At 39.8% G+C, this 12,867-nt stretch overlaps 1 protein-coding gene across 1 annotated transcript in view; it reads left to right on the forward strand.

Moving 5' to 3' along the window:
- CCDC88C (coiled-coil domain containing 88C) overlaps positions 1-12,867 on the forward strand; it is a 95,513-nt gene that overhangs the window by 63,328 nt on the left and 19,318 nt on the right. Inside the window, 10 exon segments of the mRNA XM_066321920.1 lie at positions 217-398; positions 3,397-3,509; positions 3,511-3,532; positions 4,998-5,271; positions 5,274-6,067; positions 8,303-8,430; positions 9,299-9,440; positions 10,058-10,246; positions 10,621-10,782; positions 11,932-12,209. Coding sequence (XP_066178017.1) covers positions 217-398; positions 3,397-3,509; positions 3,511-3,532; positions 4,998-5,271; positions 5,274-6,067; positions 8,303-8,430; positions 9,299-9,440; positions 10,058-10,246; positions 10,621-10,782; positions 11,932-12,209 — 2,284 coding nt within the window.

The raw sequence follows: 12,867 nt of genomic DNA on the forward strand, positions 1-12,867 counted from the left end.
GAGATGACTGGCTGTTCAGATAGTACCCTATTTATTAAAGATATTAATGGTTATCTGTGAAAATGGGTTCTGTTTTTAACGAAGTATTTACTTACCAGTCAAGCTGAAATTGTAAGACTGACAGCAATAATCTTCATCCAAGTGAATCTTGTGCACCTCAGAAGGAGATGTTTGTGAATTGATGAGGGCCACCTTCTGCTTCTCATGTCTCAACAGCCAGAAAGTCCTTTGTGTTTGAGTTGAATGAATGTGCTTCAAGTCGAATACTGAAGTTAGAGAAGGATAATCAGAGCTTGCAGAACACAATCCAAGAGCTGAGAGATGCCTCCTTGACCTCCAGAGAGAGCAGCCTAAAGTTTGTGGAACTGGAAAAGGAAAATCAGCAGCTTAGCAAAAAGGTAATTTGCTCACAGGAACAAATAGAGCTCTTAGTTTTTTAAACACAGTGCACGAGGGGCTGTGCAGCATTCCTGAATGATGAGAGTTTTCATGATCCCCATAAGACTGACTATGATTTTGGTCCTGTCTATTTAATCACACTCTAATACAATTAAATTCTAATTATTTTATTTAATGCCTTCTACTTCGCTGCCTGCTTACGTGCATCATTGTTAGAAAATGTGATTGTTCTTATTAAGTACAAGCTGGTTTTCAGTGGCTTTTTGCCCCTGTCATATTGTACTGTTGATTGTGTTCCTTTCTGTTGTCTTACAACTGTCACTACTGGGAAAGAAAGCCATGGTCACATTGAACTGTTTCAGTTTTTTTAAAGTTTAATAATTTTTACATGTAAGTCAAATAAATTACACAGGTGAATTCAGGTTAGTATGTTCTAAGTGTCTTTCTTGCTGTCCAGAGTCCTGGACTTCCTTTTTCTCTTTCTTATCCTGTTGGCTGTTATAAATTCTCTAGTGTCTGTCTCTCTGCACAGATCTCAGTTCTTTCAATCTTTGTAACAGACATGTAGGTCATCACTTTGTAAATTTACTTACATATACATGTGTGTTGCACTGTTATTAACTGTGATTACATTTAGCTCAAATTCCAGCTCAGTGCTTGTCCTTGTGAAACACACTGCTCAGTTCACCTCCAGCTACCAACCTTATTTTCGTCTGACTAGTTACTTGAATCCTCAATTCTGATGAATTTAGCCAAGAGCTGCTGGGGAAAAAGGATGTTTCCTACTCTAAAGTATAAAACGTTTCCATGTTGGATTACCATTCATAAATTATCCAGAATATAAGGCTCATTTCTCCTTTTCCCATTACTGCTGTAACCTGTGTGTGTGAGACATTCTGTTCAGCTTGCCTGTGAGCTAGCTGAATCCCCTGAAGGACCAAGGGAGAAAGCACCTAGGTATGAAATGGTGCTCCTGGATTCCTAGATTGTAACAGGCCCATTTCTCTGCCAAGGAGAGCAGTATCCAGCACTGGATCATTCAGTCTTCTGGAGAGATTAATTTGTTGAGATCAGTTCTGCTTCTTTTCTTTCTTTCGTGAACAAGGAAAACTGCAAAGATTCAGTTCACTCTAATCTTCCTTCCATGCTTCCATATATGACCTGCTATGTATAAGTAATTCAGTGCAGCTCTAATTTACATGCCTAAAATTAGAGATGGAGGCATCGAAAGCAGATACCTGTGGTGTACAGCAATTTAAATCACCTGAACAACTGTGGTCAACGTCTGGCTTTGCCCAAGGCAGATTCTTTGTGGGCACCTCCTGTTATGGCACTGTTTGGTGCCAACAGTTGTGGTTCCCCTCAATTAGAATACAGCAAGGTGTGCCAGGGGAAATAATAGGCAAAGTCTCTGATTGTTGCTAAATGTTCACTACAGTGGGCAGAGAAGAGTGTGAGAGCTCTGTAGGGCTGTTAAAGTCAAGCATGTGTAAGTTAGAGGACAAGAGATAAAGAAGTATTTTTCTCAAATGTTTGGGTTCTTTGGGGTTTTTTTGGTAACTTTCCTGAGATATCCATAGTAAAATCTTGTCTTTAATCCATAGTAAAATCCTGAAGTCTTTTAACTGAGCTTTCATCACTGTCTGAGACTTTCAAATTTGTTGTTTGAATATGCTTGTTCATCTTGATCTAGTGGTTGGTGGGATCATGTAGCTGAAACAAGATTATTCAGGTAGTACAAGAGGAGATACTACAAAGGAAAAGTCACATACATTTTTTTTTTCCTTCCTTACAAGGTTTTCAGAGGAGCTAGTGGTAGAAAACCCTTAGTTCAGGCACAGTCAACTAGAAGCAGTCCAAGCAACCTGTCTGTTGTCTCTGCCTTTCTGACTTACTGAAAAGAGCTGTAAACAGTAACGTCTGACTTGCCTCCAGTTTCCTGGGAAGTGCCGATGAAGATCAGTTGTTGCTGAGCTACTGAGTTTGTTGCAGCCTTCTCTGAACAGCTCCTTTGAGACCAATGAACCTCCACATGGTTACATTTCTGACTGCTGAGCCCTCCTTATCTCCAATCTGGGCAGCCCCTGCTTGTTTAAACACTTCCTGTAATGAGGGGTGTGTTGACACAGGCAGAGTCCAGCCTCCAGCTATTTCCCACTTGTAAGAATTAGGTTTAATACCCCTTTCATTGACATTTTCACTGTTGGCAGAGTTGATAATACCAAAACAAAAATGAGCTGATACTTGTGCAGAGCTGTAGGTGCTTACAGTACTTTTTGCAAGCTTAAAAAGGAATTATTCCCTGACTTCGAGAGTGTAGTTCCCAGAACCTCTTGTTCTTGTTCTTAGAAAGTACTGAAGAGCTACTGCTTTTCTGTTCTTCATGCATTACAAATACAACTTTCAAAATTAGTAAGTAAGAAAATTTTGTTGTAGGACTGGAGCCTTATTCACAAGTCTTTCAAATGCAGTATTGTCTCCTGCTGGGGAAAAGAGGGCCAGCAGAACACAGGGAGTTGGAGCATAAACTTGGTCACTCCAGTGCTTTAGTGTTTTTCCTCTGTTCCTGTTCTAGATTGGTGTTTTGTCTTTTAGTGCAGTTGCTCACTTAAACGTCCTAATAACTTTGTATTCACTGGTAGGGTAAGGCCATCAGTGATGGAGAGGCAGGAGGAGGCAAGTTCCCTTAGGAAGGGGAGCACCAGAAACTTAATCGTTGATAGGAGCACAACAGGGCATTCAGCAGGCAGGTGAACTAGGCATTTCTTACTGCTGTGCCTTATATGCTCTGATCTTAAAAGGCATGAAGAAGATTCTTTGCACTTTGAGAAAAACAAGATAGTCCATTTCCTCCTCTGGGACTGCAGAAGAGAGGGATTTAATCTCTCAGCCTTAGTCTCCATCTCATTTCTCTGTGGTCTTCAAAATGACTTAAAGTGCAAACAGTCCTTGTGTCCAGCTGTGATTGATGTGTTTTGGTGTGTTCTCTTCACACAGATTGAGAAGTTGCAAAATCAAATTGAAAAAGAGAAGCAAAGCAATCAAGATTTGGAGACCTTGAGTGAGGAGCTGATAAAAGATAAAGAGCAGCTACAAGTTGTCATGGAGACTAAAAGCCGACAAAGACAGAGAGGTGCGAACTTCTCAATTGTAATATAACAACATGTGCTCAGTAATGGTAGTTCAGTGATGCCATTTAGAGCATCTGGTTCTCTCAGGGAGATAAGGCAATTTGAGAGCTATTAAGTGCAGGTTGAACTTGTTCTAATCTAGGTTAAAAGCTTCTTCAGGTGTAAAAGCCCATCATGTTTTGCTGATTCCTGCTTTTGTTACCATAAGGGGATCTTCAGGCTGTTATATGAACAGACATTCCACCTTGAAGGGAAAAAGCCCTTGAATCTTAGTAAATGGAATACCATCTAGTTTTAGGATGTGCAAGTAAATCCCCATTTTGTTGCTGAAGATTGGTCTTCCACGACCTGTATGGCGTGATTGGTTTGGTTGAGGTTCTTTAGCCACCCAGCCTTTTCACTCTATTTAAAAGAGATGCTGAGAAAGTACTTACCTCTTCTGGACTGACATGTTAATTGCCTGTCAGCTTTTACTGCTGTGCTGCAGTTCATGTGCAGTGCCTGAAAACTCTCTTAATTATAGATTTGTGCAAGTATCATCTGTACTAATTTGACAAATGAAAAAAAATTCAGACACAGTTCATTAGAGACTGATCTGAATATTCTCAACCTGTGTTAAAATAGACTCTTAAGATTTTCTGAGGTAAAAATAAGATTAAATGTCTTATTTGTGTATTATTAAATGTCTTATTTGTGTCATTACTTCTTTTCATCTTGAAGGATTTTTACCCAGACTTCTCCCTGGGAAATCGCACTTGACCAACAAAGTCTTACGTTTTAGTTAGAACAAATACAGATTCTTTGTGGCAGAAATTAATAGATGGTTTGAAGGCAGGGCAGGAAGTAAAACTGGAAATATTCCCAGTTGTTAAAAAAAGAGCAGGTATTTTTTTTTCAGGTCTAGGCCCGTTTCATTTGTGTGGATGTTGTCTAGTATAAGAATGAAATGCAAATTGCAGTCTAAGTTACAGTTTCATCAGCTGAAATTTGACCAGTGGGTAAGTGTACTGTCCTTACAGGAAGTGTCTTTAATGACATCTGTAACTGCTCTACATTTTCAAGTATTCTGAGGCTCCTGGCACCTTACCAGAGATAATTTCAGTCTTCAGGTCCCAAAGATGAAGGTAAACCTAGATAGAAAGATACCCTCTATTAAGAATGATTTGTAACAAAGCATCTTTTCCAAGGTGTTCTCTGAAGGTCCTCTGTCTGCTTTCTCCTTCTGCCCCAGCCTTCTTGGATGGTAGCAGGAATGTAGCACAGTTTTTAATTTATTAAAATCATGAGTTACCAGAGGTAACATTCTTTTCAATTGTTTGGGTTCTTGGGTATAGTCAGTAATTTGCTGAGAATTTGTCATGGATTGAATGGATATGATTGTGTTAACAGTCATCTCTCTGCTTTAGGACTAATTTGTGCTGCACTTTGTAAGGTAGATGAATAACATTTGCACAACTGTTTATGTAGATAAAGGACCTTAAACAAGAAAATGATCACCTTAATCAAGTTGTCTTATCCCTGAGGCAAAGATCACAAGTCAGCAGCGAGGCAAGAGTGAAAGACATTGAAAAAGAGAACAAAATCCTTCATGAAACAGTAACAGAGACAAGTAGCAAACTGAACAAGCTGGAATTTGAGAAGAAGCAATTGCAAAAGGATTTTGACCAGGTTAGAGAAAAAGTGGAAAGAGTGGAAGAAATGGAGAAGGAGCTCCACCGGCTGGAGAGGGAGAATGAACAGCTCACAAAAAGGCAGCAGTGATGAAAATAGTGACAGAAAAAGTGGAAGTTCTTGAGCAAGAGAATGGCAATCTGGAAGTGGAAAATAGGAAACTAAGAAAATCCTTGGACACATTACAAAATATTTCCATCCGGCTTGGTGACCTGGAAAGGGACAACAAGCAATTGGATGAAGAAAATCTGGAGCTTAGAAGAGTGGTAGAGACCATGAGATTTACCAGTACAAAAATGGCACAAATAGAAGCAGAAAATAAAGATTTGGAGAGGGAGAAAGAGGACTTAAGAAAGAATGTGGAAATGTTAAAAGCCATGAACAAGAAATCAGAAAGGCTGGAGCTAAGCTATCAGAGTATCAATTCTGAAAACCAGAGACTTCAGCAAATTGTGGAGAACAGCAGTAAAAAGATCCAGGAATTGGAAAAAGAAGTTCAAGGGATGGAGAGTGAAAATCAGGTCCTCCAGAGGAACCTTGAAGAGCTAAAGGTTTCTGCCAAACGGCTAGAGAGGTTAGAAAAGGAAAACAAAGCCCTAGAACAAGGAATGTCTCAGCTAGAAAAAGACAAAAAAATGCTAGAGAAAGAAACGAAACGGCTTTGGCAGCAAGTGGAGCTGAAAGATGCTATTTTGGATGACAGTACAGTAAAGTTGGCAGTTGCTGAGAAGGAAAACAAGACACTAGAAAAGGAAATTGCTCGATTCAGAGATTCATCTAATAAACTGAAAGAGTTTGAAAAGGACAATAAAGACCTCCTAAAGCAAGTTACAATTGATAAGAGAACACTAGCTACACTGAGAGAGGTAAGCAAAATAATTCTACTGGCCCATATGCTTTATGGTTCTTTTTTTTCCAGCTCAGTGAAGTACTAAAGGGGTATATCTGTCCCACAGAAGATCTTCATAACTTTAACAACAGTCACTGGAAAGTGTTGCCTTGGAAAGTGGAACATGCCAAGAACTGCACTCGGTGCAGTTGTGCAGTATTCCACTTTGTGTCTACAATACAGAGTCCCAAAATGATGTCTTTGAATAAGATTTTAAAACAGCTCTTATGTGGTGCCTGTCAATCAAAAGCTTTGATACTTTTTCTAATCAGCACCACAAAATTGCTTGCTAACTTGAGAGCTCCAGCAAGGGAGATTGACTCTCAGGTCTAGAAATTTCTGACACTTGCTGAGGACACATTGACATCCCTGTTCTGAAAGAGACAAAACCATCCCAAATGGCCAGCCTAAACCAGCTGCACCAAGATTTTGTTTTACAGCTACCTTACAGCATCTTGCCCCAAAGACTTCTCTGCTGAGTGAGAGCATGCTAAGCAGCAGTGATCTCTCCCTGAACCAAGCATTAGGACTTTGGCGGCCTGGGGATGTGTGTGCTAGAACCTGACACTCTGAAAGGTGGCCTATGAGCATATTCAGATTATTACAACTTGTTCTTATTGCCTGTCCCGGCTGCTGTTGTCCTGCCAGAAACAGGATTTCCTATGAAGGAGCATTAAAAGGAAAAGGGTTGTGCTGCAGTAGCTCAATGAAGTAAATAAGTTGAACAAGATTAATACAGTAAGCAATAACTTACTTCAAGGTTTAGTTTTATTTCAATTTTTGAAGCATTAGTATAATTTTGAGGAGGAGAAATAAAGTCTGTCAGAAATACTTGACGCAGTCCCAAGTTATATTTCTGTTCAACTTGCCTTAAAAATTAATAGAACAATATGATTTCTGAGAAGACTCATTTATAATCTTTCCATTCCCAGACTTCTGCAGATTTCCAGTGGTGCAGACTCATACAGTAGCCCATCTTCTTTTCCTTAGTTGCTTTCTATAGATTCTGCCAAAGGATTTCATGGACATTGAAGGGACCCCTTTACAGATTACTGGACTGGCACTGACCTTAACCATATGGTTTTTACTTCACTATGTGAATAAATTCATGACTAAATTTGTGATGTCAGAGGACTATTGAATACCTACAGTTTAACAAAATATTTTTATAAAATTCTAGTCTTACTTCTGTTTGATACTCAAGATTTTTTTTAAATTTCAAGTTCTTCAGTAGCTTTTTTGTTCTTTCTTCATGTGTTGTTAGCGAAAACTTTCAGCAGAAGGACAGGCAATATAGATCTCTGCGGTGTATTTGTATTTCAGAGAATTTTGAATGGTAGGGATCTTCACGCTTAACTATCCACCAAAAATAATGAGTCTTTTTTAGAAATGCAGGCTGGCACTGTGTCACCCCAGGCCATTTCCACACAGACCACTTTATGGCATAACAGCAAAGCATTGTCCCATTATACCTTCTGGTACAGCACCCCCAAGTCTTCTCCTTGTGTGACTTCTTACTGGGTTCTGCTTTAGTTTCTTCCCAAAGAAACTGAAATGAAACTAGGCTTCATCAGTAGGTACCAGAATAAGTGACCAAACTCTCATGTCCAGAGCTGTGCTGTCTCTTATGCTGCAATGTAGTTACACTTTTGAGAATCTGGGCAGTAATTTACTGTATGTCAGAAACTCAGTGCATTATTCACTATTGACCCTGGTAACAAAATCCCTTGGTAATAACATCACAGCCCTTATACCTCCAGAGACTTCCATACTGAAGTTCTCTTGCTCTCTCTGCATGTGTGCCAGTGCTGGCAGGGCTTTTTGTCCTAGCTGAGTGGTGGGAACTCCCTCTGCTGGTGTCCCCTGCCCTGCACACATCCCTGTGTGGCACCGAGATGGGGTGTTGTCTGCTGGCCTCCACATTCCCTCCTTCAGCAGGCAGGCACAGAGCCAGTGTTGGCAGAAGTATTCAGTACAGTGAGTGAGGCAAAGGCCAAAAGAAGCATTCTGCAGATTTATTTCAAGTGACCTATAAATAAAACCAATCAGTTTAATTCTGCACTCAGCTGTCACTGATGAGGAATTTTAGCTGACCTACTTGAAACTAGGATTTAATCCAATGAATTTTACAGTACTCTTAAAAAAAATGTATAGTGCAGGATAATTGCCACCACCCTTTGCATAGCAACTAATCATGTTAATGCTGTTTCAGGATCTGGTCCTGGAGAAGCTGAAGAGTCAGAAGTTGTCTAGTGAGCTGGACAAACTGAGCCAGGAACTGGAGAAGATGGGATTGAACAAAGAGCTGCTGCTGGAGGATGATAATGGCAATGATGACACGTAAGGAAACCGAGCTCTTCTAGTCATTCTTTTGACTCAGCCTAACTGAAGTCCTTTCCCTTTCTTTTTGGTTCTCATCTGCCTCCTTGCCATTACCCTTAACAGTTTTGGACATAAACCACATTTTTCTGAGGCAAGCTTGGCAGCGTACTGTAAGTTTTGCAAAACATTTTCTTGGGCAGAAGGAAGAAACGCCAGTTTCCATGCTAGCAGTATTACTGTAGTTGCTCTGTACTTCCCAGCAGAGTAGCTGCGTAGCTGTTTCGTGTGTATTTCTCTTCATGTTCTTTTCACCAATAAGATGCTCTATTAAACAGCATCTGTCATTACTTCATCTAATTGGTGATCCAGATACCTGTTAATAGAAATAGATGTTGCCTGAAAAATACCTAATGGCAAAGAATTCCTTTTTAAGTGCCATAGTAATGGACACAAAATGCCAACAACTTGTGTGTATATTGGCTTCTTGGTAAGACCTACTTAGAGAAACATACCCATCTTGTAGGAGTCTTTAAACTGTGGGTCTTCCTCCTTGTTAAGAATGTAAAAAAGAGTCATAAGAACAGTTTTCTTAGTGTAATTACGGGGGAGAGAAACTTATTTTCTTTCAAGTTAAGTAACTCTTTGGTATTTCTGTAGAACTGTGCTGGTGTTTACCTCCATTAAAATTGTTTGGATTTTCCGTAAGTGACTTCCCCAGCTGTAATATATCAGTAGCACTCTGCAGCAGTGTAGAGGAAATAATTTTCCTGAAGAATCAAGCATGTATAATTTAACTCGTAGTGGGATTGGGAATGGGTGAAGTTTGCTATTTAGATGGTGGCTCATATCCTAGTGGCAGACATCGGAAAGCTATCATATTTTTCAGAAAATACAAGGTTCTGGAAAGCAAAACTGCATCAGCACTAAAATCAACTCTAGCTGTGAAAGAGGAGAAGATTGCAATGCTGGAAGCTCAAGTGAAAGACTTCCTGAACTTGAACCAGCAGTTACAGAATGATCTAAATATGGTATGAGCTTAAGTGAATTTTAATTTTTCACATTGCAGTTCTGCACATTCACATGTTTGGGGATTTTTTTTTTTTTTTTTTTTTTTTTTTGGTTTGAGGTTTGGTTGGTTGGTTTTTTTTTGAGAGCAGCTTGGTTCTTCTCTCTGCCCCTCCCTATGCATATCCTTCCTAAGAACTGTTTTTCACTGAACTGTCTTTTTCTTTCCCTTTCTATGAAATGACACAAATTCATTAAAAAAAAATTTGTGCTGGGACATATTAGGAGGGATTTTCCTGGATAATTGCTCTTTGTAGATGTTTTCCAATTTTTTTTCGTTGGTCTGGCTGTATTTTTCTGCCCTGTTTAGTGGAAACAGGCTGAGGAAGACTGCAGTTGAACATCTCACCTAAGAATAGCCTGTTTGTTAGGTGACGCTGAGCTTGAGTCTGGAGGCCAAGAGATGTGGATTCTTCCACCTGTCTGTGTCTCAGCTTCCCTGTCTGTGAAGTGGGGTAATGATTGTTGAATCTCTGAAAGATTGTGCAGTGCAGGAGAGGAGTGACATATCCTGTCATCATTAATGCATTATTCTAGTTCCCTCAGTGTTGAAGGCTGTTGTTGCTTGTTGACTGTGTAGGTGAAGAAGGACTTTGATGCACTTAAGCAGACTCAGCAGGATGGGCAGTATGCTCAGAAGTCACTGAGGAATTCAGCAGAGAAGCTCATTCCCAACCAGCAAATGAATGAGAAATTGGAAATGGGGCACCAAGAGGCAACCACAGAGCTGCTGAAACTGAAGGACAGGGCCATTGAACTGGAAAGGAATGTAAGCATTCTCCTCTTTCCTCTTAGCTCATAGACCTTGCTTGTGCTCTTGAGTGGGTTGGTGGAAACTGGACTTCTGAGCTTAAAGGAAGGTTTTCTGGAGCACCCGTGTCTACCAGATTCCTTGGATGTCTCTTAGGACTGCATGGAACTTAAGTGCTTCATGTGTCTTGTGTCCATCTTGTCCCATCTTTGCAGGGTTGAATCCTGTGTGTAACATCTGTCCTACCTTCATTTGAGGCTGCAACAGGTTTTTTATGCCTTTGTTGCAGAATGATCATCACTAATTGGTTCTTATCTTTGACATCTTTTCATACGATCAGCACGGCTGTTTCTCTTTTTCCTGTCACCCCTTCTATACCATCTCTCTTTCAGAATGCAGCCCTGCATACTGAGAAGCAGCTGCTTAAGGAGCAGCTAAAGCATTTGGAAACACAGAATGTCTCCTTCAACAATCAGATCCTGACACTACAGAAGCAAAATGTCTTCCTTCAGGAGCACAACACTGCCCTGCAGACACAGACAGCCAAACTCCAGGTCAGGACATCCTTGTGCCTCTGTGCCAGGGTGGGATTTGATTAGTGTGGAGAAGATGACCACTAATAATGAAATACTTGTGTTGGTAGGCTGATGTAATGATGGAAAGATGAGGCCCAGGAGGTGGAGCTTAGTTTGAGGTCTGAATTTCTCCAAGCTAGAACGGAAATTTGGTCTGTAGCTAATGTCTGGTAGCTACCATAGGCAAGAAGGTGGTTATTTAGAGAGAATTAATTAAAATTATTAGAGCAAAATCCAGATGTGTTATTCCTGAAGCTGCACTTCTGATAGAAAAAAAGCTTTGCACTTTGCTTTTTTGTGTTGATGCTATGCCTGTGGAAGAGCTCGGCAGAAATGGAAAGAGGACATAAGTCAGCTCTCTGTAGGCATTGTAGCAATGAGTTCCAATCACAGTTTTCAGACTTTCAGACAAAATATCAAAGTTGCTAGTGGAAAAGATACTCTTTAAAATTACTTGACTTAAAAAAAAAGAAATAAACTTACTTGGAGAAAAAGACTGGTTTCAAAGGACAGTATTGGAATAGCTCTATTTTCCTGTTTGACTTTCATTTTTCAAGCTTGTCCTCATATTCAGAGATGCGTTTTTTGTTCTCATTATTTATTTTCCACCTGTTATTGACTTATTAGCAAGATGTAAAATCAGTGCACCATCTCTCTACTGGAACCAGACTTGTTAGGAATACTCCTTACATACACAGTTTCAGGAGTATTGTCCACATACACCGTGGTGCAGTTATATTATTGAGTTTGGGTGAACTTGAGTTTCATTAGTTGTACACAAATATGGGGTAACTTTTGACTTTGATCATGATTGTCTGAGGTGCAGTTGAGTTGTGAGTATTCCAGATCATCTTGCTCTTTGGGCTCAAGAGCTTCTGGTAAATGTTTTTTCAGTTGGGAGGTTATTGTGATAATTTTCCTACTACTGAGAGCGTAGCTTTATGTGGTGCATACTACCAGCAGTAATACCAGAATGATGCCAGATTGTACATAGGTGTCTTAAGTTGGCAAGGCCATGTTAGGTATTCTTGACTAGCTCTGTATGGATGTAAGCTGCTACAGAACGTTTGATGTATGTACCAGCAGATGTGAATAAGTAATACTTACTTTTTACTTGTGAAACTTCAGGTAGAAAATTCAACTCTCAGCTCCCAGAGTGCTTCACTGACAGCCCAGAATGCTTTACTCCAAAATCAGCAGACAGCCAAGGAGAATGAGAATGAAAATCTACTGAAACAGAAGGAGCAGCTGAAAGCTGAATATGAGTCATTGCTTCAGGACCATGAACACCTTGCTTCACTGCATGAACGGCAGTCTGCAGAGTATGAAAGGCTAATAAATCAGCACAGCTGCCTGAAAACATTACACAAAACCCTGGATCTGGAGCATAAAGGTCTACGTGAGAGGTACGCTCACTGCTCAGGGGTATAGTGTCGCCCGAATGTGCCTATGTTACAATTTCAGCCTTAAATATTGTCTCAAATTGCAAACAAAAATTACAAAGTTGTTGCCCTGAAAAAGTGCCAAGTCATTCTTGTTGTCCTTAGGACATTAGGTGAAAATATTTGCAAAGCTCTGGATTTTAGATTTCTAAAGGTGGCAGAACAGAGCTGACTCTGGTGATATTCAGCAAACATGGGTTTGGATCTCGGGGATACTTTGCCAGAAGTAGCTTAAGTGCTTCTACCACATTTATGGATTTGTGCTATAACAACATACAGCCTTAAAAACATTCTCCAGTTCTACTGTGTGGTGTCTCTTTTCTAAGTATAAAGTCTAAGCAGAAAGTCAACTATATGTGAGTAGTGTGTATGTTGAGAAATTTCAAGCATTGAACTTCATGGCATCTGTGTCACATCAAGGGAGGTTCTCTGAAGGAAGCTCTATTGATTTAACTATTAGATAATTATGTATTACTAATTTTCTTGTAGTTCTCATTATCTTTTGCTTCAGCCCTTCAGTTGAAATAGGAGATCAGTAAACTGTTAATTGTTTAATCTCTAGTCAGTCATTTTCAGACAATTGTGCATGTATTGAATGATTTGCATAATGTACTACTACAAA

This window comes from Sylvia atricapilla, chromosome 6 (genome assembly GCF_009819655.1).
Source record: "Sylvia atricapilla isolate bSylAtr1 chromosome 6, bSylAtr1.pri, whole genome shotgun sequence".
In the NCBI taxonomy this organism is placed as follows: Eukaryota; Metazoa; Chordata; class Aves; order Passeriformes; family Sylviidae; genus Sylvia; species Sylvia atricapilla.